This window comes from Falco biarmicus, chromosome 4, assembly GCF_023638135.1.
Source record: "Falco biarmicus isolate bFalBia1 chromosome 4, bFalBia1.pri, whole genome shotgun sequence".
In the NCBI taxonomy this organism is placed as follows: Eukaryota; Metazoa; Chordata; class Aves; order Falconiformes; family Falconidae; genus Falco; species Falco biarmicus.
Window position 1 is genome coordinate 34,901,789 of NC_079291.1, and position 23,166 is coordinate 34,924,954.

At 54.0% G+C, this 23,166-nt stretch overlaps 1 protein-coding gene across 1 annotated transcript; it reads right to left on the reverse strand.

The window, feature by feature from the left end:
* Window positions 1-594: 594 nt before the first annotated feature.
* DLX6 (distal-less homeobox 6) lies at window positions 595-4,698 on the reverse strand. Its single transcript, XM_056337479.1, has 3 exons — window positions 4,312-4,698; window positions 3,200-3,398; window positions 595-1,430 (listed from the first exon to the last, which is right to left on the reverse strand). The coding sequence occupies exons 1-3, from the start codon at window positions 4,677-4,679 to the stop codon at window positions 1,179-1,181; spliced, it is 819 nt and encodes a 272-aa protein (XP_056193454.1). The 5' UTR covers window positions 4,680-4,698; the 3' UTR covers window positions 595-1,178.
* Window positions 4,699-23,166: the final 18,468 nt, after the last annotated feature.

A 23,166-nucleotide genomic window follows, 5' to 3' on the forward strand; every position in this document is an offset into this window, starting at 1 on the left:
CAGAAATGGCCGGGTGATTAGCAACTTCTTCTAGGCTTATCTTTGCGGTCTCGGTATCTCCTGTCTCAGTCGCAGCCTTCAAACTAACCGAACCACCAGCTTACACCCCCCCACCCCCCCACCTCCCTCCGCCTTTCCTGTCTTTGCTCGCAGATAGCTGTTCAGGTAGCGGTGTCTGTGCGCGCAGCAAGCGGGGGACAGCGCCCAGCTGCCCGGCTGAGCCGGGGGGCAGGTCGGGGGCAGGGGGGGTCCGCTAAGGCGGGGAGAAATAGGAGCCAGGCGGGCGTTTTGTGGCTTTTACTCTATATATGAAAGAAGACAAAAACATACAAAGTATATGTACAACTAAAATTCAACAATATATACAGAAAGGTTGCTCGGGGGAAAGGTCCCTCTCGCTCGGTGGGTGAGGCTGCCGCCGGGCAGCGCCGACCCTCCCATCCCCAGACCGCGGCGGCGGGGGTTGCCGGGGACCCCTCGCTGTGTCCGGCGCCTCCGGGAGCCCGGGCGGCGGTGCGGGAGCGGGTGCGGGCGCGGGCGTGTGCGGGCGAGGGGGCTCTTCGCGGGAGAGACGGTGGTATCTTCTGAGCCGCAGCCCATTGCATTTTGAGAAAGCATGCAGGTTTTGCTTCGTGGTAATGTTCTAATCTTACAGTATATTTTCATTTTTCAACCAGTTCTCCTTTTTTCCCCTCTTCAATGTTTTCTTTAATTCCCTTCTTCTCGCTTTTTTTTTTTTTTTCCCCCAGTCCGGATTTGGTGAATAAAAATGAAGGAGCTTTGACTAGTCTCTCTTTCATCATGTACTGTCTTTAGCTCATTAAACAAGTAAAAACGGCTGCCATGGTAGATTCAGGTTCTTCTTGTGGGCAAAGTCTGTAAAAAGTTTGTTTTGACGTATACTCCACAGAGAAAGAGGCTGGTGCCTTGGAGTCCAAAGGAAAATATCCTAAAGAGAAGTGTCTTCTGTGCGCCAGAATGAAAATTGTGTCTTTCTGTTCAAGATCAATCGCTGAGGTTACTTTAAAAAAAAATAAAATAAAATAAAGCCACTCTGTCTCTTTGCCGCATCTACAAGTTCACACAGAGCCTGTTAGCTGGCACGGCTTGGCAAAGCAGGGGAACTTCTTGCCATGTCGAGATGAGGCGTTCTTGGGAGATTATTTCTCTTGGACAATTCACATCATTTGTGGTCTCTGCATTGTGTCTTGATGTGGAGAAGAATACCAGTGAGAATAGCCAGGCATGTAGCTGTTGGGAGGCATATTGACTCCCTTGGCAGAAGCTGAAACGTCCCAGACTGGAGGCAGAGCCGGAGAGCGAGGGGAGAGGGCAGCGGAGCCAGGCAGAGGGTCGCTCTCGTGGGGGTTGCTGCCCTGCTTCAGCAGCTTCTTGAATTTGGAGCGCTTATTCTGAAACCAGATCTTCACCTGTAAACCAAAACGCAGCAGATATTAGGCTGCCGTCAGTACCCAGGGCACGGCAGGGGAGACCCCAGAGGCCGTGGGTTTGCTCTGGAGAAGGTCTCCAGAGCCCCACGCCAGCCGGGGATGGGGAGAGGGGAGGAAGGGGTAAGTACTGCTCCTCTTGGGCTCTGAACGAAGCTGAAGAGAACAGGAGAGGCAGAGCGGAGCTGAAAAGCAAGAGGGATGTAGGTTTTAACTTGGCACGTTGTTTTCCCCGGGCAGGCCGGATTGATCGAGCTGAAACAGCACATACTCCGAGCTCTCCTGCTTTAATGCCTCATTCAGAATTTTGGAGGTCATTTGATCATTTGGGCAAACTGTTGTCAAACACGGGCAATCATATGATTTTGTGCCAGGAGACAGGAGCCAATAGACAAAGGGCATCTTACAAAAGAAATTGCGCATCTGAAAACATGCACGATCAAATGGTCCTTGCTGATGTGACGAGGAGGAGGCACAATGGAATGGAGATTGTGGCTTTACTTTTAAAGTTGTTTTTAAAGAAAGGAAAATTCTCTTTGCTCCACGAGTAACTGGCTTTCAAGATTACTTTGGGTCTCATCCTGCTCCTAATCCAGCAGAACTCCCTAGGAGGGAGTCTGCACGTGATGAGGTGTGCAAGGATCGGGCTCACTCTGGCAGATGAGAATTACTATAGGAATTATATCTATGTAAGACATATATACACACATATTTCTCAAAAATAGTCAGACAAAGAAAACAACTCCCACATGTGTGTTTGACCTTGCAAACTTTGCAGATGTAATCTTAGGGCATAAGCAGGGCTGCTTGTCTAGTTGCCTGATCAGGATTGGGCCCCTAAATCTATGCATGCGAGACAGAAAGCGAGACAGCAGTGAGACAGAGCATGCATGCTAAGGATACTAAAATCCCATTTGTAAAACCATCAGGTCCATTCCCATCATTAATGTTTGCTGTGTATTTAAAAATCACTGGCTGGAAGCGACTGCTATCAATGGCAATGATAAAATCCTGAAGTTATTTGTTAAGCTCATAAATTCACATGATTACATTTTACCCAAATTGATCACATCTATCCATGCACTTTTCTGCAAACCCCAGCCTGGGAAGCCTGTAATGCCTCATGTGTCTTTCAAGCTTAAATTAGCAGAATGGCACAGCTACTCCAACCACACTTAACTATGGCTTAACCTGCTGTAATTTTGTACACGGCTGTCTTTGATCTTCAGATCTATTATCACCTTTCGTACATTTTGCCCAAGGGTAACCACTGCATTTGCGTTAGTCATCCAGGGTGAATTTACTATTGATTTTACAGGTATTTCCTAACGTGTTCCTGCTTCCCCTCTGCCTATAGGTTGCTAGGAGGCAGCTTGGCTTTGCTTTTAGCTCTACTTCAGGCCCAGCGATTCCTTGCCTTTGTTCTGTTCTCCTTTTCTCAGCTGGACAATTGCATCTCGGTGCTGGAATTAGTCGAAAATACAGGCAATTTTAATATGTTATGTATGGCATCAAAAGGGAGCGTTTGCTAGCCAGGCGGCTGAGAGAAGGGCGCATTCAGTCGCTTCTGTGGCAGGCTGGTCCCTCTGTCGTGCCTTAGATAAGTCCTATCACACAGAGATGGGGACCGTGTGCGTTACCTTTTCTACCGTTCCCGTACAGAGAGGCCAAAACGTTTAGGGAGCATCGTACTTTCCTTGGCCTTTATTGCTCGAGCAGGATTTCAGTGATCTGGGATTCCCAGTAATTACCTGTGTCTGGGTAAGTCCTAATGAAGCTGCCAGTTCAGCTCTCTCTGGAAGTGCCAGGTACTGAGTCTGCTGAAAGCGATGGTTTAACGCCTGGAGTTGTAGACTAGAGTAAATGGTTCGAGGCTTCCGAATCTTTTTCCCTTTTCCATTGAATCTGATTTCACCGTTTTCAATCACTGTGGTTTTTTGCTGATCTGCAAGCAAAACAGCACAGCTGAAGCATCACCCTCCTGAGCTATGTAACGCGGGCGCTCCGGCTGCCGCGGATCCCGGCACCGCAGCAGCTCGCCCCGCCGCTCGGCACACCGCGGGCGCGCAGGCTCCGGCTCGTACCGGCAACAGCTGCGGGGGGGCTACCCGGAGAAAACACAGCTGTCCGGGCACGGTGGGCACGCTGCCTTTCCCCCCGGGGGGCGGTGGAAATAATGACATAAAAAAAAAAAAAAAAAAGGCAAATAGAGTGCAGCGCTGGCTTGGTGAAGGGATGCCCGGTTCCAGCGCCATCCGGGTTTTACCCGGCGAATTGACTTCGCGTCGTCAGCTCGGTGGTCAGTGAATCACCAGTCCGAGACTTTTAACAATGCTTTCCCCCCCCCGCCCCCCCCGCCGTGCCCCTCCGGATGGATATGTACAAATGAGCGGCTCCCTGCAAAAAAATACATAAATCAGCCGGCCCCCGAGCGGAATGCGACCCGCTCGCCTGGAAACTTTCACTCCTCAGGTGTTAGCAGGAATTTTGCCTAAAGCCGGTCCCGCCGTAACAAAGGAGTGCCGAGCGCAGCCCCCTGCCCGCCGGCCTCGGGGCGAGCGGGGAGGCGCCGGTGGCCAGCGCCGCGGTACCGCCGGCAGCCGCCACCGGCGGGGGGGAGCGCGGCGGCCCCGCCGCCCGGTACCGCGGCAGTAGGCCCGCGGAGGGGCCGCAGGAACGAGCAACCCCCCCCCCCCCCCGTGTCTCGCCGCCGCCCCGCGCACCCCGGGGCCGGCATCTCCCGGGGCAGGAGCGGGGGGCTCGGCGGGGGTCGTTGTGCAGCTGCCCGGGGGTGGCCGGGGAGAGGCCCGGGGACGGAGGGAGCCGGGGGGAGACGCTGGCAGCGGGTTGGGGAAGCGGCGCCGGCTCACCTGCATCGTCCGCCCGCGTCTGGCTGGCCGCGCTGCTGTTGTGGTAGGACTGGAGGTAAGGGCTGTGCTGCGAGTGGCTCACGTAGGGGTAGGCGGCCAGCGAGCGGTGGTTGTAGGAGCCGGCGCTGCCGGAGTAGGGCGAGCTGTGGTGGTGATGCTGGTGGTGCGGGTGCGAGCCGGCGGCGGAGTGCAGGCAGTGCAGCGGGTAGTGGGCGCCGGCCATGGCCGGCGAGCTCTGCTGGGAGTGGGGCGGCGGCGGCGGCTGCGGCGGCGGCGGCTGCTGCTGCCCGAACTCCATGAAGGCGGATTTGGAGGAGTCTTGCGCGTCCAGCCCGTCAGCCATCGTAGTCATGGTCATCATCAAAGTTTGGGAGGGAGAGCGCGGCGCTCCCCGGCTCGCCCCCCGCGCTCTGCCTCCTCTCTGCCCAGCCACCGCCGCTCCCCTTACCCGCCGCGGCACCGCTGGAGAGGCGGCGGTGATTTAATTTAATTTCTTTTCTTTTTTTTTTTTTTTCTTTTCCGCCTTTTTTTTTTCCTTCCCCCCCCCCCTCCTCTCCAAGGAGCCGTTGTGCGAGGGGCCTCGTTCACTGAGGGAGGGGAGGAAGGGGAGGGCGGTGTGCGGGGTGTGTGGAGGGGGAGGGCGGGCTACTCCCGGCGCTTTTTTGCGCCGCTCTTTTCCTTCATCCCCCCGGCGCGTGGGGTGGGTTTTTTTTTTTTTTCTTGGGGGGGGGGGGAGGGGGCCCAGGAGCGGGGGGTGGGGGTGGGGGGTGTTTTAAGGTGGAAGCCGGGAAAGTTGGGGCTCCGGCGCTTCGACTTGAAGGGCAGGGACGCGCACAAGTCGAATGGTTCGTCTCCGGAGGGCAGCGCCTCCCTCATTGGTCACTCAACCCCCTGACGTCACCGCCCCGACGCGCCGGCAGCGCGCGCTGCCCGCTCCCGCCTCCCTCCCCCCCCACCCGCCATCCTTTCCCCCACCCCCCCCACCCGCGCGCGGGGCGCGGAGCGCGCTTCTGCGCGCTCCGCGCCCCGCGCGCGGGTGGGGGGGTGGGGGGGGTGGAAAGGGGAGCGCCGGCCCTCAGCTCTCCCCGCACGCACCACTCCCACCCGCCAAAAATCACGCATCCCCCCCTCCAAAATTCACGACCCCCTCCACTATCACCACGCCTTGCGCGGTATTTTCGCTGCGGCGAAGGCGACGCGCAGCGCATTTTTATTCCCCACCCCCCCACACCTCCACCCCCCCGCTGAAAGCAGCGGCGGCGGCAGCGGCTCCCGTAATCGTTTTCAAATATATGCAAATGGCTACGTGCGGTTGGCGGTTTTGGCAAAAGCTTGATTAGGATATAAACGACCCGAGGAAAAAAAAAAGTGCCTGCGCCCTAAATTTGTCTTTAGATTACAATTCCAGTTGATTTTATTTTATTGTCAACATTGTTAATGATAAAAATAGAGTCGTTTTACAGTTATTTTTACTTTCTGGAAGGAGGCAATTAGACTTCTAATCAGGAATACACAAAAATCTCCCATGATTAACTGCAGTACTTTGTTCAAATTGCTGCTATAAAATTCAGAACAATTTGCCTGTAATGATTATGGACTGGGTTTATTTTGGGAGGTGGAATAAAAGTGGATATAGCATAAATTATCCTCTAATTATACACCAGTGTCGCCTCAATTATCCTCTTATCAAAATGGTTGTCTAACTGCCGCATTTAGTTTCAATTCTCTCCTTTTTTCTATAAAAAGAACTTCATACCTTGTTATTATTAATCCATTTATTATTTGCAAGGGGATTTATATCCGAACATCCAGGTGGTATTACCACTTCTCTTTCAAAGATGGACTAGGGAAAAACATTAAGTTTGATCCAGCACGGCGGAGGATCTCTCTCTCCTCTCTCTCTCCCCTCTCTCTCTCTCTCACACTCCCTCTCTCATGTTTTTTTCCCCCCTTTCCCTCGCTTAAATCTCCTCGCGTCCAGCTAAGCATGAACTCCAGAGGCAGATCCCACCGCAGAGGACTGAGGTAGGAAGGAACCGGCGGAACTCGCTAAGCCTAGAGAAATCCGAAAGTTGCTCTAGATGGGGAGACGGGCTGGAGGCTTCGGGCTTTGAAAACCAACACTGGCACCAGCAGCCGCCGCTTGCAAAACCCCGCACAGCCCAGAGCCATCCCCAGACCGAGCACAGGTCCCGACACTGCCTCTCTCAGCGACATTGCCTGAGGATTGGCTTCTAGGTTCTGCAGATTTTTTTTTTTTAATCGCGTCGTTTTTAGGAATATTTAGAGGGTTTGCGTTTTTCGTTCTGAGATTCACCCCCTCTTTCCCGTTCTTAATTTATTTTGGGGTGTTGCTTATCAGCAGCCCCGTCATTAGCTCTGGGAAGCCGGGGGATGCGAGCCCCCTGTTTGCATATCGCACCGTCCTCGGGGGTGGGGAGGAAGGGGGATGCGAAGCGATGCTCGATCGGTGGCAGGGCATAACCCATAACCTCTCGGCGCTTACAGTTCAGCTGGCTTGTTTCGGGGGGGGTGGGGGTGGATGACTTTTTTCCTGGGCGGCTGGGATGTTTTGTGCCCCCTTACCCACCCTCTCATGGTTGTTTCACTTCTTGAGCCCTTGGAGTCGGTTCACTAACTCTGAATGCAGTTGTAAGTGTCTTGCCTTGTTCTCCTGCTTTTAACAAGAGTTCCACTTTAACACGCGAAAGGGTAACCCGATCCAGGCGTTTACAAATCTACAATGAATAAAAATATAGAGAAAGGGGAAGAGAAGGGAAAGAATTCCTACTGGGACTCTTTATTCATAGGTGTAGGTAATGTACTCAATAGGAACAGGTACATTTGGCAGTTTTATTGCTTTATACCCTCCAGCTTGCTGTTAACATCATGAAGGCATTTTTTTGCAGGTGCACATACTAGCATTTTCTCCAGCAGCAGCAAGAGCACGCATAACAAAAGGTGTCAGAAAATAGGCTGGGGAGTGTTTGCAACACGTTGCTTTCTTATTTAGAAACGATTCCTGCCGCGTAATGGATGCTAACCCGGGAATGGGGAAAAGTTGGGCAGGAGAGGAGACCGGTTTGAAATAATACCTATCTGCCGGCTTGGCGAAGGGCATCAGGCGCCTGAGTCAGGCAACATGAGACAAAAAGGAGAAGGCGGCAGGGAGCGTCTGCAGGAGCTGCTCCCCTCGATAGGCAGCGAGCGGAGCCGGTGTGCGCCCCTCGCTCAGCCAGCTGACGGGCCAACTGCGGTGGGGTGCGGGTGTCGCAGCTGCGGGACAGGCAGCGGCCGCGGGTGCGGGCTGAACAGCGGCGGCGCCGCGGGGGTGCGGGAGCCCCCGCCGAGTCGTCGGTGGGCGCCGGCGGGAGGGGAGCCCCGGGCAACCGGCGAGGCTCTTTCGCCGCGGTGCTCAGGCGTCCTCGTCTGTCGTCAGGACAGTTGACTTCACCCAGCCTCACACCGATCATTTTCCCCAATTTAATTAGGCCCGCTGGGGGGTGGAGGGCAAAGGGGGCCGGTGGCGGAGGAGTGATACGGGCCCGAGCCGTGCCCCGGTGGAGGCGGCAGCGGCAGGGGTATTTCTCTTCCGAGGGACGGGCAGGCCCCGGGCCCGCACGCTGGCAGGGGTGCTGGGGTGGCCGGGAGGTACCGGCCCGCCGGGAGCGCGCGCTGCCGGGCACCGGTCCTCCTCGGCGCCGGCTTGCGTGCGGGCGAGCTCCGTTACCGGCCTCCTTCTGAAGAAATTACACCTGAATCAATAGCTCTGGATGCACCGGAGCAGTGAGGTGCTCGTTTGCAGGGTGGGTGACTCATTAAAGGGGGGGGGGACGACGACACACGACGACCCCTCACCGCCTTGTCCTCTTGCACTGAAGGGCCTCCGAAAGAGAGCAGGCAGCAGTCACGAGTGGGGCGCGGAGCCGCGGGGGCGGCAGCCCACGGGGGGAGCTGCCTGACCTCGACCGAGCTCCCCGGGGGCTGCGTGGGCCGGGCGGGCCCACCTTGCGGGGCGAGGTGCGGGTCAGAGGGAGGCTGGGGGCTGCCCTCGGGCGGGAGCCCCCACACCGCCGCCCGGGAGCCCCCAGCCCTCCTCGGGGAAAAGCAGCAGGAGCTCATGGCCCCTGACCCGCCCTGCCTGGCTTCTCCGCTCCTTCCGTGGCCAAACCCGAGCTCCCGGAGAAGGAGGCTGCAGCCTTGGCCGAGGGCTAGAGGGATGCGCTTTGCGCGTTACTCCGCGCCCCGTCCGCTCCGGACCGCGGGCAACACCGCGCTCTGCCCGCGCACCCCCGGCCGGGCTGCTCCTCCCAGTGAGGACCCCTCGGTTTAATCTTCCCTGGGGTTGCGCTCCGCAAGCCACCCTCTCCCGCCTGGAGCGCAGGGAGGCCTTCGGACCCGAGCGGGGTTAGGGCCGGTCCTTCTCCCCCCTCCCGGCCGGCTGAGAGCCGCTGGGGCAGCGCGGCCTGCCCCCCTCCCCGCCACTCGCCCCTCCGCTGCCGCAGTGACGGGCGGAGAGTGTGGCACCGCGCGCAGGGTGACTTCGTGCTGCCGGTCCTCCATGTCACCTTAAACCGCATCCTTTTAATGATGTTTGCAGGTAATACTTTCGAAAGACCAAAGCGTGTGCGCGTGGTTTAAAGTCCCATTTGTGAGTCGAAGGATGTCACACAACAGACACAACAGTTAGAAGGAGCTGACGAACAACAGGAAACGGGGTTCTATTTTTAGGCTATAATAGGAAGTTAATGTAAGCGGCCAGAGGCTTCCTATATGCCTCCGAGCACCTTCTGTTCCATTCATTCATTCATTCATTCATTCATTCATGCGTTCAACAATAACAACAGGGGGAAACAAACATTCCCGTTCCATTTCTCATCCCCTCCTTCCCGGGTAGTCCTGCTCTGGTGTTTGCACGGGTGGGCTCTGCAAGCGGAGTCCCCCTTTCGGGCAACAGCTTGTTTGTTGGTTTGTTGGGGGGGGGTGTGATAGCTGATGGTGTTCCGCAAGCGAGGCTCCCCCAAGATGTTCTCCTTGGGGGGTTCCTGCCCGCAGGAGTGCGCAGGGGCTGAGGGCTGCTCTCTGGGAGCATATTTTCCCCTTCCCCGATTCACACCAGGGTCCGAGAGAATGTTTTCTGTCCCACCCCGGCCAGGGAGGCTGGGAAGGTCCGAGAGAAGCTTATTTCAGGAATTATGTTAGTGCGTGTGGTGTTGTGGTTGGGTTTTTTTCTCCCCCCACCCCCACCCCCACCCCCGCAGGAAGCCCATGTACAAGCATGATGTGGATCTTGCAACAGGATTTTTAAATGGGGCAGAGAAATGCTGGGGGGGGGGGGGGGGGCGGGGGATATGCGAAGGTTAGTGCGGCATCCCCGGGTTTTTTTTAGCAACAGAAGGGAATCCACAAAGCAATCGAAAGGCGTTCGGGAGAGAGTGGGGGTCTCCTTCCGAGTGCTGGTGGGAAAATCTCGAGAAGGGTGGAAAGCCGGGAGAATATTCGCACTGGCAGCAATGCGCTCCAGATGCATTTTTGCGGAGAAGCTCCCTCCGCAGAGGCACGGGACTCTCCTCGGCTGGAGTGCGGTTTCGGCGGCCGCCAGGCTTGTGCCCACGCGCGGCCGTGGCGCTCCGCGTGTGTCCGCGGCTGCACGGCGCGGGTGTGCAAGGTGGCGGCACGGGACGGCGCGGCTCGGCTGGGCAGCCGTCCTGCCCCAGCAGCGCAAGCTCTGGCCGCGTTATTTACAGCTCCCAGAGAAGCTACAACAAAGTATCTCGCCTTGGATCTTCCGACGGTATTTCCCCCCCAGTCTCTCAAGCCTGTTTACCCCAAAACACATGGCCTCCTCTCCTCCTGCCAGCATGTCATACTGCCATCGTCTTAATAGCAGCTGAGCGGTGAGCAAAGGCTCCCGCAAAAGGAGGTCACCTCCTCAAGCTGGAAGCGAGCCATTTTAAGGAGAGACTGGGGAATTTGAGTGTTGCCAGTGCGAGAGCAAGAGCGGAGCGGAGGCTCCTCTGGATTTCACCCCCCTAACATTCTAACAGACAGGCAGGCGTCAATGGCTTTCCATACCGCGAGTGCGAAGGAAGTGGCAGGGAGGCGGGGGTGGGTGGGTGGGTGGTGTAAACCCCAGCCCAGCCTCGCAGATGGATCACACACGCCGCTCTCTATATTGTAGCCTGGGTCAAAATAATAGGAGTCAGGAGGGGAAAGATCCAGAGGGAACCAGCCACTGTCTCTTGTACAGATTTGTAGCGAAGCCTTCGCTGTAATTAAAACCTTACAGCCAGATTCATTCAATGTGTGGCTCTGCAGAGGGTCGGGGTTGGGGCTTTTTGTTTGGTCAATGTTTTGTCGTGTTGTTGTCGTTGGTTGTTTTGCCTGATGGGGGCTGTGTGTACGAGGGGGTGGGGGGTATCTGCTTTAAAATGGAATTAGGCTTCAGGCGAGTGGCTGCCCGGCTGGAGACGGGACCCCCGCGGAGGGCCCGGCCGCCTGCCTGTCCCCGCACCTGGCCAGGTGTGCACACACACCACCCTAACCGCCCCCCCGGGGACAGGTCCCCCCTGCTCTGCCCACCCGGCAAGCCTGGCCCCAGCATGCGGGATCCCGGAAAGAGTCTGAGCGGGCGGGTTTGCCTCCTGCACCCCTCCGCCGGGAGCCTTACGTGCGAGCGGCGGGGGGGACCTTCCCCTCCGTGGGTGAGGGGGAGTCTCCCCCCGTGCAGCCGCAGGTTTGCAGACCTCCGCCTGGGAGGCTTGCACTTGGCAGGCGTCCCCGCCCGCGCGGGTTGCTGCTGAAATAGAGATGTTGGTTTTAGCGGAGACTTTTGTTGTTTTGTTTTCTTTTCAAATGAAAGAAAAAACAACAACAATTAAACCCCCCCTTCTTCTGGCAGAAGAAGAAGACGCCATCCAATTAAAAAAAACCAACAAAACCACCACCGCTCTCAAGTGCCCATCTTGGAAGGGCTCAGAGGCGAATGGAAACTCGAGGCTCTTTCAAGTCAACGGAGAGGCTGCAATTTCTCCCGCGGCAGAGGCCGGTATCTCCCCGAGCCCAGCGCCGCGCCAAGCTCCCCCGAGCCCCGCCGGGCCGGGCCGCGGCTCCCCACGGCCACCCGGGTCCTGCCCCCGTGACACGCGCGGGGAACGTCTCACCCCGGCTGCGCGCGGGAAGCCTCGCGCTCCGGCGAAGGAAAGCGGAGGCTTTAATTGCGGCTAGCTAGCGCGATGTCCTCTCTCTGCAGTCTGTTTCGCCTTCGTTTATTTTTAGTACACTTCAAATGCCTACACATTTCCCTTGTTGAGATCAGTGCAATTATTTACTCTACCTTTAGGGATGCATTTACCCAAGCATTGAATGGAAATGTAGTAAACACTGCGCAAAGTCAATGCAGTTATTGAGGTTTATTTAATAGGAAAAGAAGTAAATATCTCGGCTTTACTTGTTTCTTCAGGCAGCCTCGTTATCTAGAATAGATTGCAAGGAGAGCTCTTCACTCATTCCCGTGTAATGAGATTGCTTTATAGGTTTATCTCGTATCTGTATCTAGCTACACCCTCTTTTGTCAGGGTCTCAACGGACTATAAAAACAAATCTAAAAGTTAATTTAGAAAGGTAATCCGGAGGGATCCATTATCTGATCTCTCTATAGAAACTCAGCTAGGCGATGTCCTGTATCTGAGGGCATAAAAAGAAACAGACAAACAGCATCGCCTCCAGCAACGTGAATTCCGCCTGCATCCACCGTCCGGAGCGGGAAAGCTCTTGACACCGAGCGCGATTTCGCTGGCGGAGTGAAACTGCTTTTCCCGGTTAACTGGTCCCAGTCTCTCCGCTACGCTGTCCTCCAACCCGCCAAGAATTATTTTTATTTTTCGCGAGTGGAGATCATCACCTTTCTCTACCTGTTTGCTCTGACTCCTCTTCCCCCTCCGCCCCCCGCCCCGAGCATCCTTCGCACGGAATAAATGCAGGAGGAAGGGACGGGGTGGGGGAGGCGGTAGGAGCACGTTAGATATCTACAGCATGAGACGCGGGAGGTATCCCGGGGTTCTGACAGCTGGATCTGAAACAAATCAGATCTGGATTAACTTGCCTGTTTTGTGAATTGTCTGCATTTGAGCGAGCAGCCCTCACCCACTCCGCTTCTGGCAGGTTTTGTTACACGTGCCTCTATAAATGTATTATTCCAGCCCTCTTTCCTCGTTGGAGCTCTCTGTTCAACAAAACAGAAACCAGAACGAGGAGAAGCGATTTTCTTTTTTAAATGAAGACATTTATAAGTAACCTAATTTCGTATAGTGGAAGTAAATTTCATGCTAGGATATATTTTGCACAACATGTAATCTTTTAGAGCCGGAAGACATTTAATTAAAGCCATATTCGGAGAAGTACAGCTTCAAAGCAGTCATACGACCACATACCTCATTCATATTCAGGATCCGTCCGCGAATTCATATTGTTTTAATGTGGGACATCGCCTTTACGGCATAACTCTGCGAGGCCTGGGCAGCTTGGGAGATAACACAAAGGAGAGTAGGCAAGAAACAGCACGGGGTGCTTTACCAGGCGGCGAGGTGTCTGTTTAACCTAAAGACCACCGCGTTCTGCTTCCCGGCGTTCGGTCGGAGGAACTCCCGGCAGTGCGCGCGCAGTGCCGGGGGGCTGGGGGGAGAGGGAAAAGCCCCCCGAGGAAGGGCCGGGGTTGAGCATCCCGAGCTGGGTGTCCCCGCTCCGGTTCCGCACGCCGCTGCCCGCTTCACGTCGCCCTGGGACATACGTGCGTGGGCGCAAGGTTTGATCACGTCCCTTGCGACCCCCCACCCCAGGAGAAGGTCGGAGGTCCCTTGGCAGCCCCATTGCCTAGCACTTCGGGGAGAGACACGAACCCCAATGGCTAAGAGGGGGTCTCTGGAGAGAGAGGGGATGGCGCCCCGCCGGCACCCCTTCGCAGGCGCCTGCGAACTTTTGATCGCACCCATGCCGTTTGAACAGAAAACACCCTCTCTGTTCAAGTGATTGCCCCATCTCCTCCTCCACGGTTTGATTATTCAAATGAAGATCAGGGACCCCCGAGAAATGGGGGTGCAGGAGGGGAACAGCCCAGCCCCGAGGTGAGAGCGGAGCTCCCGCCCGGCGCTCCCCTGGCTGTCCCGCGGGCTGCGGGGCTCGGGGGCCGCCTGCCCCCGGTCCCTCCCGGCTCCGCCGGAGGGGCACTTGCTCTTTCGTTGAAATAACTCGTAAAAACTGTCCCGAATTCGGTGCGGGTCTTCCTGTGGTAACTTTTGTCTAAGCGGCTGCTTGCTCCCTCCAGCCTGTCCCCTGGGGCCGCCGGTGCGAGAGGCTGCTTTTCGGGGAGCCGCGGGGCTTGTGCGTCAGCAAGCACTTTTATATTCTTCTTCTCGAAAAGGACGGCAAAATACTTCTAAAGGCGCGGGGAAACGCTAAGTGAAATAAACTGAAAAAAAAAATTAAAAATGCCCCATAACAAATAATCACCCCATCCAGCCCCAGGCAAAACAAACCGCAGCAAAACCAGGTCCCCCCCACCCCACTTTGGGGCTGCTTCGTTTCAGAGGGGATAAAATTCAGCGGCCAAATCAAATCAGAAAGGTTCTGGTTAGTTTCCTTGTAGTGGTAATTAAAAGTATTAATTGGTTGTGTCGACAGCTTAAAAAGACAGGTGTTGCTAAAAAAGGCTCATTAATCTTCCAGTCATTACTAACCGGCGGTGGGAACCGGGCTGGGAGAAGGAGCCGATTGTTTACAAGGGTCTTTCAAGGTTTAAGAATGGAGATTATAATAATAGCACTGCTAATCGGACGACTTTCTCCATTCCTTTGAAAAACGAAAATAAATCAAATGGTCTGCCTGCAGCCCTCAACTAGAATAGGGCAAGAAGTCTTTCGTGGACTTTGCCACGTTTAAAATAAACTTTAAAGGGTTTGCTTCATTTTATATGTACATACGTATGGACAAAAAATTAAGAAAGTGAGTCATGCTTCGTGTCTTCGGATTTTTTTTTTCATCAGGTGACCTGCGGACAAATTAAGTTTTATACAAGTTTTCAGGACCCTGATCTAAACTTCAGAGGTTCTCACTAACCCGGGTCGGGGCTGGTTGTGCTGCCTCCTCCACTGTGCAAAGCAAGAGTCAGTGGTATTGCAGCCCACGCGTGTGAGAACGAGCACAGGAGGAAAGCCAGGCCCCCGGCGTGAGCCCCGCGCCCCGCTTTTTGAACGGATCACTGGGGTTTATTTTGGTTTGCTTGTTTCGGGGGGGCTGCTCGGCCGTGCCCGGCGAGCAGGCCACCGCCAGTGGCCGAGCAAGCTCCCCCGAGGGAAGCACAGCTGCGGATGCGGCGTGCCCGCGTCCCCCGTGCGCACGTCGAGGGCACGGCAGGCCCCGGGGCGCCCGCAGCTGCCCGCTGAGGGAGATGCCCAGGGCGCCGACCGGGTGCCCCCCGGAGGGGAAACCCGCCCCCTGCTGCCACCGGGCGCCTCGGGGCCGGGCCCCCTCCCTCCGCTCCGGACAGCCAGCGCGGCCCGCCCGAGGGCCGGTGCTCCTCTGCCGGCCTCCCCGGGGCGGCCCGGCCTCCCCCGCGCCCGCGTCCCGCAGCGCAGGCTCGCTCGGCGGGGCTGCGCCGGCCTCTCCTCACGGCCGTTACCGCCGCCCGCGCGGCACGTGACCGCGGCGCAGGGCATGCGCGCGGCGGCAGGCCTCAACGGCCCTAACGGCCCTAACGGCCGCACGCGAGTGGCGGCCGCGGCGGGGGCGAGGCGCCTCGGCGGCACCCACGGGTGTCCGTGGGGCGCGGTGCTTCCCGCCCGGCGGGGCCGTCTGTCGCCTGGCGGGGCCCCGGCTTGCAGCCTGCCGGCGGGGCGGCGCGTCTCCACGCCGGGAAGGGCCCCCGAACGCCGAAGCACCCTGCGGGGTCATCGCGCCCGCGGGTTATTTCCAGCCCTCCCGGTCGGGCTGCTCCCCTCCGCCAGCCGGCGCAGGTGCCGGGGTGCGGGTGCCCGGCGGCGGCCCTCGCTCCTTCCCTCCTCTCCTAGCCCGTCGGGTCAGCGGGAGGGGGGCGGTGCGCCCTCCCCGCCGCTCGGGCGGCGACGGGTTCTACCGTCCCCTGCCCCCGCCGGCCCCTGCCTCTCCCCGGCCTGTGGCACCTTACGGTGTGTCCGTCTCTTACCGCCCGGCCGCCCCTGGTCCTTGGACACGGCAGGCGGGGGATCCCCGCCACAGCTCCGTGCGCTGCAGTTCCCCCCCTCCCCAAAGTAATCTCTGAACGCTGACCATCCGCTCGGACGGACTGTCCCTGCAGATTTGTTTGTGACCGAGGGTTCTTTCACAGCCAGGCACCGGCAGCTCCCCGGTGCTGGCCCCCCCGGGGGACGCCCCAGCGCGGGGGAGAGCGGTTGCGGGAGCGTTGCTGGGACGAGGAGCGGGCGCTGGAGCGGCGGCTGCGGCACGGGTGCGCCCAGAGAGCCCTGCTACCCCAGCGAGGCACCCCACTCCCAGAGCAGCCTTCCCTGACAGGCTTCTTGGGAGTCTTGGGGCTTAACCCCCTGCAGAACCTCGGAGACAACACATGCAAAGCCTTCTTCTACTTCGTATCCGTAATGACTTTGTTTTTTCCCCCTCCTTGCTCTAAAACAACAAAACACAGACTTACCTGAAGTGGTTTTTATTTTCACAACAAGGCATATTCCCTGCGTTACACGCATACACACAACGCATGCACACGCACACACACACACACACGCGCGCATATTAACCAATAGAAAAGCAAGTTATGAGGGTTTGATGCTCCGCCGTGACATGAATAATTGTTGCATCGTGTAACTTCCTACATCTTGGTTTTAATTTGCAGTGAACCAAACAAAGATATTTGCAATTTTTAAATAAGCACTCTATGTAATAAATGGGAACATTGTGCATGAATGCTGTTTCTTCCCCTTTTCTTTAGAAGACATTATTAGCTCTGACAGCATGCAGCTCAGGTTTGGAGGAGAGGATTTTGTAAAGGGATGATAGACAGGAAGGGCAGCAATCATGGGCTTCTTGGGCTAAAGCTTTTTTTCTTTTTTATCAGAATGTTCTGTTCGATGCCATTTATCCTTGATGATAGAAAATTGCTCTGTTGCCAGGACGCTGCTGCTGAAATAGAGGGCAGGAGCCACATTTCCATTTTGCAGCTTGAAAGCTATTCAAATGAATTTGCAGAAAGGGGGAAAAAATCTAGAGATAAACAAATGAGAATAAATCGAGTTCCCCTTTCCTCTCTTTTCTTTCTCTCTCTTTTTCTTCCTTTCTCCCCCCCTCCCCCCCCTTTTTTTTTGAGAGAGAGTGTCTGTGTGTCTGTGTGTCTGTGTGTATGTGTGAAGGAACTATTCATTTTCTACATAAGGATTTTGGTTCAGCAGTGTTTGCAGTACCTGGGAAGTGCTCTAAATCAGGGAACACATTTTGGTGCTGTTCCAGCCACTGAACATATAAACATATTAGAGAAATCTACGTGTGTGTGCAGATATGCAGCCACCTACGATTTCCTTACGTGTGTGTGCATATACAGACTGACCCAGAAATGCAGCGCTGTGTGTTCTTGGGTGTGCGAGGCAGAGAGGATACCAAAGACGTGCACCATCATCACCTTTCAGCAAGCGTGATTTCTCCCCAACATTTACGTGTTGATTCTGGTTAAATACCTCGTCGTTTTAAGACGATTAAAACCTGAAATGCTTAAGCCATCGCACTGTCCTTCGCTCGTTACTAATTGAGTGGGAAATCTTCATTTTCCCTCCCAGTCCATTTCGATATTTCCGGAGTCCCAAGGAGGACTAATAACGCATCTGGCTATAATCCAGCACGTAGCCCAAGGGCTAATTTTTAATCATTATTTTTAAATTAAGCATTGAATAAAATAAAGCCAGAAACATTATTTATAAATCAGAATGAATATAATGACAAGTAATTATGCTCTTCCTTCGCTGGTGATTCAAGGCTCAGCTCAGCTCCTCAGTTCAAATCCAAATAAATGAAACGTGTGAAGCCTGTTAAATACTTCCATTTCATTTACTTGTTCCGTCTGTAGGCTGCTGCTGTGTCAGGCTGGAAATATTGGACATACCTTGACTGGGGCTGTAAAAACTCTCAGAGGTCTGAGAGCCCGGTTACCACAACATAACTTCAAATGAATTCTGACTTCACTTCTCTGAGTAAAAGCCGGTGCCAGTGAGTCACGGGGTTTAGAAGATTATGCAGCGTCCTCTTAAACACAGAATTTTAAGCGACCATAATATATTTGATGACATACTAAATTTGATCAGCTTGGATTTTTTTTCACTATGTCATTTCAACTGAGTTTTACCTCTTGCTAATCTATAATTAGCACGGTGGCTTCGAGCATGATGCATTTCAAAGTGGCACCTTGTTAGACGCGGTTCTCTTCTGCAAGCAGGGAAATTCTGGAGGCAGAAAAGAAACAAACAGAACAGAGAAAGAAAAAGGAGGATTGATTTATTGGCCTTGGCCAACAGCTTTTCCTTAAGTGTCCAGGCAGTCAGGCATGCGTCTTTACTATTGATTTTTAAATCTCCCTTCAGCCGAAAAGAGCGGCGCACAAATAATAATGAAGCCTAATCACTGCTGCTATTAGATTAGGCTGAACGCGGGGCTCCGAGCCTCCGGCCGTGCCCAGCTCCTCCGCCCGCCGAGGGAAGCGGCCCCGGCAGCCGGCTCCGCGCCGCCCCGCCCAGCAGCCCCGCGCCCTCCGTGCCGCGGGGCCGTGTGGGACACCGGGACCCGGCGGTGTGGGGCACCGCGACCCAGCGGCGGGCGGGCGGCGGCCGCGGAGGTGCCGGGCGGCGGCCGCGCGCTCCTCCACCCCCGCGGGCTGCTGCCCCGTGGTGTCGGGGCAGCGCGGGGTCCAGGGCGCGGCACCCCAGGGAGAGAGAAGCCAGCAGAGCCGGGCGGCTGCGGCCTCCCATCCCCGCTTCCCCCCGCCGCGCTCCGGAGGTGGCCCGGCCCCCGGTGGGGGCGCGGCGGCCGGAGGCGGGCCCCGGGCGGCGGCGCAGAGCCGGCCCGCTCGCCCCGCTGCCAGGCTGTCGGGGAGCGGGCGGGAGCGGCTGCGGGGCCTGCGGCAGCGGCGCACCTGGGGGGACTTCCCGGGCCCGCGGGCCTGGCGCCGGGCGGGCGGCGGAAACCCGCCACGCCGGGGAAGGTGCCGCCTCCCCCGCCCGCGGCGGCGGCCGGGCCGCGCCGCTCCGCCTCAGCGTCCGCGCTGGGCCTCCCGCGGCCGGCCCTGCCCCGGGGGGCTGCCCCAGGGGCCCCCGCACGGCCCGGCCCGGCCCGGCCCGGCTGGCCCGCCCGCAGCGGCTGGCCGCCTTCGGCTCGAAGCCTCTTCGTTGTGTTCCCTGCTCCCTGTGGGCCCCTCGGGCTCTGTCGCGCCTGGTGCCAGCGGCGGGGCAGGGCGGGAGTGTCGCTCTGGGGCCTGGCGGACCATCCCAGGAACCGGGTCACCCCGGCCGGGCAGGCCCTGCCAGGGGATGAGCGCTGGGCTGGGGCGCTCCCTCGGAGGGCGCCGGGCCTCTCTTGCCAGGTGCCTCACTGGCCATGGAAAGGGATAAATTATGATTCGAGAGGCGAGATTAAAGCTGCCGCGGCCCAGTCTCCTGCTATTATCTGGGAGATGAGAGCCCCTGGGCCTCCTGCTCCCCCCCATCCTTAATGTGGTGACTTGACTTGGGCTCAAGGAAGCCAATGCCTGCACATTGAAGCGATTGTAGAAGTCAAACCTAATATCTGTAATACCCACTGTGGTTCAGAGGGTGCTAGTGTATTTTCAGGCAGCAGATTATTAGAGTCGTAACAATTATTTGAGGGTCTTTTGTTTAAGAAAACTGCAGGCCTAGAGGAGTCCGGCTTGCTTACAAGATAGTGACTACTTTGTTCTGAGGGCTAGAAAAGCAAAGATAACTAGACCTGAGTATAAAGTTTCAAAGGCAAAAGGCAGAACAAAGAAATATTTAGAGAAGAGGTGACAAAAGCCACAGAACTGCCAGCAAATGCCAGAACACCCCCCCCAAAAAAAAACCCCAAAACAAAAACCCCCAAAAACCAACCAAAAAAACCCACCCCAACTTTGTCAGTACTGTACTTATAATGTGAACCAGATTGCCACGGAGAACAAAATGGGTCATAGGCTAGGGAGCAACCTTGGCTGCAGTCTGCCCCTTTTTGTCAGCAATTCCCTTGATGGTGCATGCCATGTTGCTGCAGTCCTAGGCTGCTACCTCCCTTTCTCTGTTTCTCCGCACATGTCTGTGCAGGAGCTTACTGGCACGGCAGAGGGAAGGAACATGTTGACATGGCAGAAGGGCATTTCACAGCCTTCCACCTCCACTGTTTAGGGCAGAGCTGGGTTGCTCGACCTGTTTCTTGCTACGCAGATCTGGTAATTCTGTCTTTCATCAGGACTGTCCAGCACAACACATGATAGTACTCTTTGCTCCTCCAATAAGTCGAGCTCACACTATCTTTGTCCTGTGGAAAAAAGTCTATGTGCCCATGTGATTAAAGCATGTCTAATCATGAGCTCATATAAGGAACTGAATTTGGGTTGCATATGTAACCTCGTGTCTGGCACTTTCTACCTTTTGAGTGACTAACTTCACAATCTTACTGTTCTTTTAGCTTCAAGGTATATGTGCGTGAGAAAGATCTTTATGTAAACCAAAGCAAAATAAGCAAGCCTGACATTTTTATAAAGTTTTGTTTTTTTTTTAAACAGAGGCTGTCCATAGTTTGGATTTGTGACCTGAGAGCAGAAGTGTGTCTGCTGTTTGAATTCTGGCAGACACAGCACCTGAAAAATCTCTTCTCTCCGATTTGGGTTCAAACACAGCCAAAGTCTCATGAGAATGGCTTGAGACACAGCCTGGTTATCTCTTGATCTCTGGCGCCTTCTCTTCCCCACAAGAGAATTAGAATGCCTCTTTTCTGATTACACTATTTAAGAGATTAGGTGTTGGAACATTAAAGAAATAAACATTTGAATATGCATCTGTCTCCTTATTACCACTTTCAAATGGCTAGGTTTTAATGGTACATTCCATCAGGAAACCATTGACTGCAGTTTAAAAGGTAAAGTTTTTGCCGTGTAACAATCTTTTCAACAGACTTACATTGTTCCTGCAAGGGGTAAGGAATCCCATGAACTGTGTGGGGCTTCTGTCACGGAGAAAGCTACAGACTTCTTTGGTTCTCCAAAGTAACACTGGCTTGAGCAAGCTGGATTTTTAATGTCTCTTGAATTCCCAAGCCATTCTAGATTCAGGCTGGTCAGTTTTAATACTAGTACACCACTTTATTGCAGTTCCCTTTGAGTGTCTTCTTCCACAAGCAGCAGGAATGTTTGGGGGATCAACTCTTAGCCTGGGGTAGCATCAGCATAAGGGCAGGGCATGTGTGTTCAGCCTTGTGAGCATGAAGGACATTCTGGATCCAGCAAATGTACAGTTCTTACTTCTTGAACCGCATTCATAAGGTCACCTTTGCAGGAGGCCTGCTGTGTGAATTTGCTATTGTTATGCAAATGGTAACGTTTCTGGTCTATAAATGTATCTGGTTTATACTATTTCCAGAGAACTTTATAAGGTGCTTTTATAGCCAGCCATCACCTAAGTTTCTGAACACAGCTCTGTGGTAATCAGCTGTATGCAAAGATTGATTTTTTTACAGTCAAGTCATGTGTATCTCAGATGGACCTTAAGCAAGGTCAGACAACTAAGAAAATTTCATAATAGTTTTATTTGAAAGTGTCCATGGCAGAAAGCAGTCAGATTGGCTGTTTCCAGACAGTCCAAGATCATTCCCATTTTTCCTAAGTATTTAAAACCTGTGGAGTTAAAGAAAATTAACCTAGAGTTTGTATTGAAAAAAAGATTTTTTCTCTCTGAGTTACTCAGTACATCAGTAAACTAAGTAATTTTTTCCTAGCCTGTTAATGAAGAATGTCCACCTCCACCATCCCCCCCCCCCCCCCCAAAAAAATAATGTGACCAATTTTAATAATATTTCATAGAAAAACCCCTATGGGTACATTTTGCAAAGGTCGATTGCAGCATTGAACAGAATTACTGTACCAGCTACAGTACAGTAGCACAGTAAAGTGAGAGCTCCTCACACTTGAATTTAAAAACCTGAAGATTTTTATCACTTGACTTAAAGGGAAGATTCCTCTGCTGAAGACAGCAGGAAAACCTTAGGTTGTCTGTACAGGTACTTTCACATGCTTCCGGATGACTGAGCAGTTCGTACCCCACAGCTGCACGTTCCCACCCCTTGCTGAAGACACATATGCCTAGCGTGCACAGTGTCCTTTCTGCTGCAGATACGAAGGAAAGGGTGAGGTGGCTTGGCTTAAGCCGAACACTGTTGACTACTGGAGGATAAATTACATCTGTTCATTCTACCAATATTATAAATTAGATACAAATTGTAATAATTATGCTTAATTGCCGCTTAATTACTGATTAAAAGAAACCTTTTTATTTTTCTTTATTACAGTCCCATGCATATTTTTTTCCAAGGATGTTTAATCAGGGAGATGTTTTGAAGAACAGCTACAAATCATATTTTAGTGGAAGGATTGGAAAGATAGCATTCCATACACCATTTTGAATAAGAGCACTTGCATATGACCTAAACTTCAATACATTTGGATCATTTTTGTCCAAGCGTTGCCAAAAATGTATGCAGCTTTTCAAAACAAAGATATTTTAGATGTCCAGAGCATGCTAGTACACTAAATAAATGATGGATTTCCCCGTCGCCCCCTCCCCCCACCCCCCGTACCATAGCCCTTTGTTAACCAGACAAACTTGCAGGCAGAGATGAGTGAAAATAAAATAACTTTTAAAACAAACCTGGGATTTTTAGTTGTCACAGTAAAGTCCTTACATCAATGAATCAAGGAGAAGAGGTGGAGGAATCTTTTCGTGCTCTGTTGTAGAGCCGGGAAGATAGAGGGATCTTTTGCAGAGACAGAATGATAGTGTGCTTGAATTTAAAGAAGAGCCAGGTGAGTCATTAATCGAGATCATGCCTAGATAATTAGCTGAAGGGCAACAGCAGGGTGGACCCTACATTTATGGCTTTGAGAGTACGGCTCATAGATGTCAAAATAGTTTTGACTGTGCAGCAAGTCTGTTTTGGGCCAGTTGTTCTATGTATGTGAATGGACTATCCTTTTTGAAGTCAGTGTGGATATGGTGGTACAGCTGCTGAGATCTGACCCTAGGTATTTACAATCTAAAAAAATTCCTATTTAAAACAATTTTCCAAGCATTAGAAAGACCAACTGCTGCTAGTCAGTTTAGAGGGTTGGAGTAATTATGCCCATTGCACTGCACAATATAAAGCACTTATGACTACTGTATGGATTGTTTTACTGGGGGGGCCTTGTCATTTGGAAGGGAAACATAATCACCTATTCTCTTTTTGCTTGTTACAAAGCCCATTGAAGTCAATGGGAGTGTTGCCATTGATTTGTGTGGGCTTCCGTCAAGCCCTGTACACGCTACTGCAGACTGGAGGGGGAAAAGAAGTACAGTTAAAGGGAAGAGAAGCAAGAAGGGAGGAGTTAAACTTAGGCAAAGAATAGAGCCCTTTGTCTATTAATTAGGGTTTACATGGCTTGTGGAAAGCAATGTTCCTCCAACGCCAGATCCCTCTTCCCCACTACTTGGTTTTTACATCTCCCACGTTAGTTGCTTTTCAGATCAATATGCTAACAAACTACGCACTGTGTAGAACTACCCATAGCACTCTGCCATTCTGAT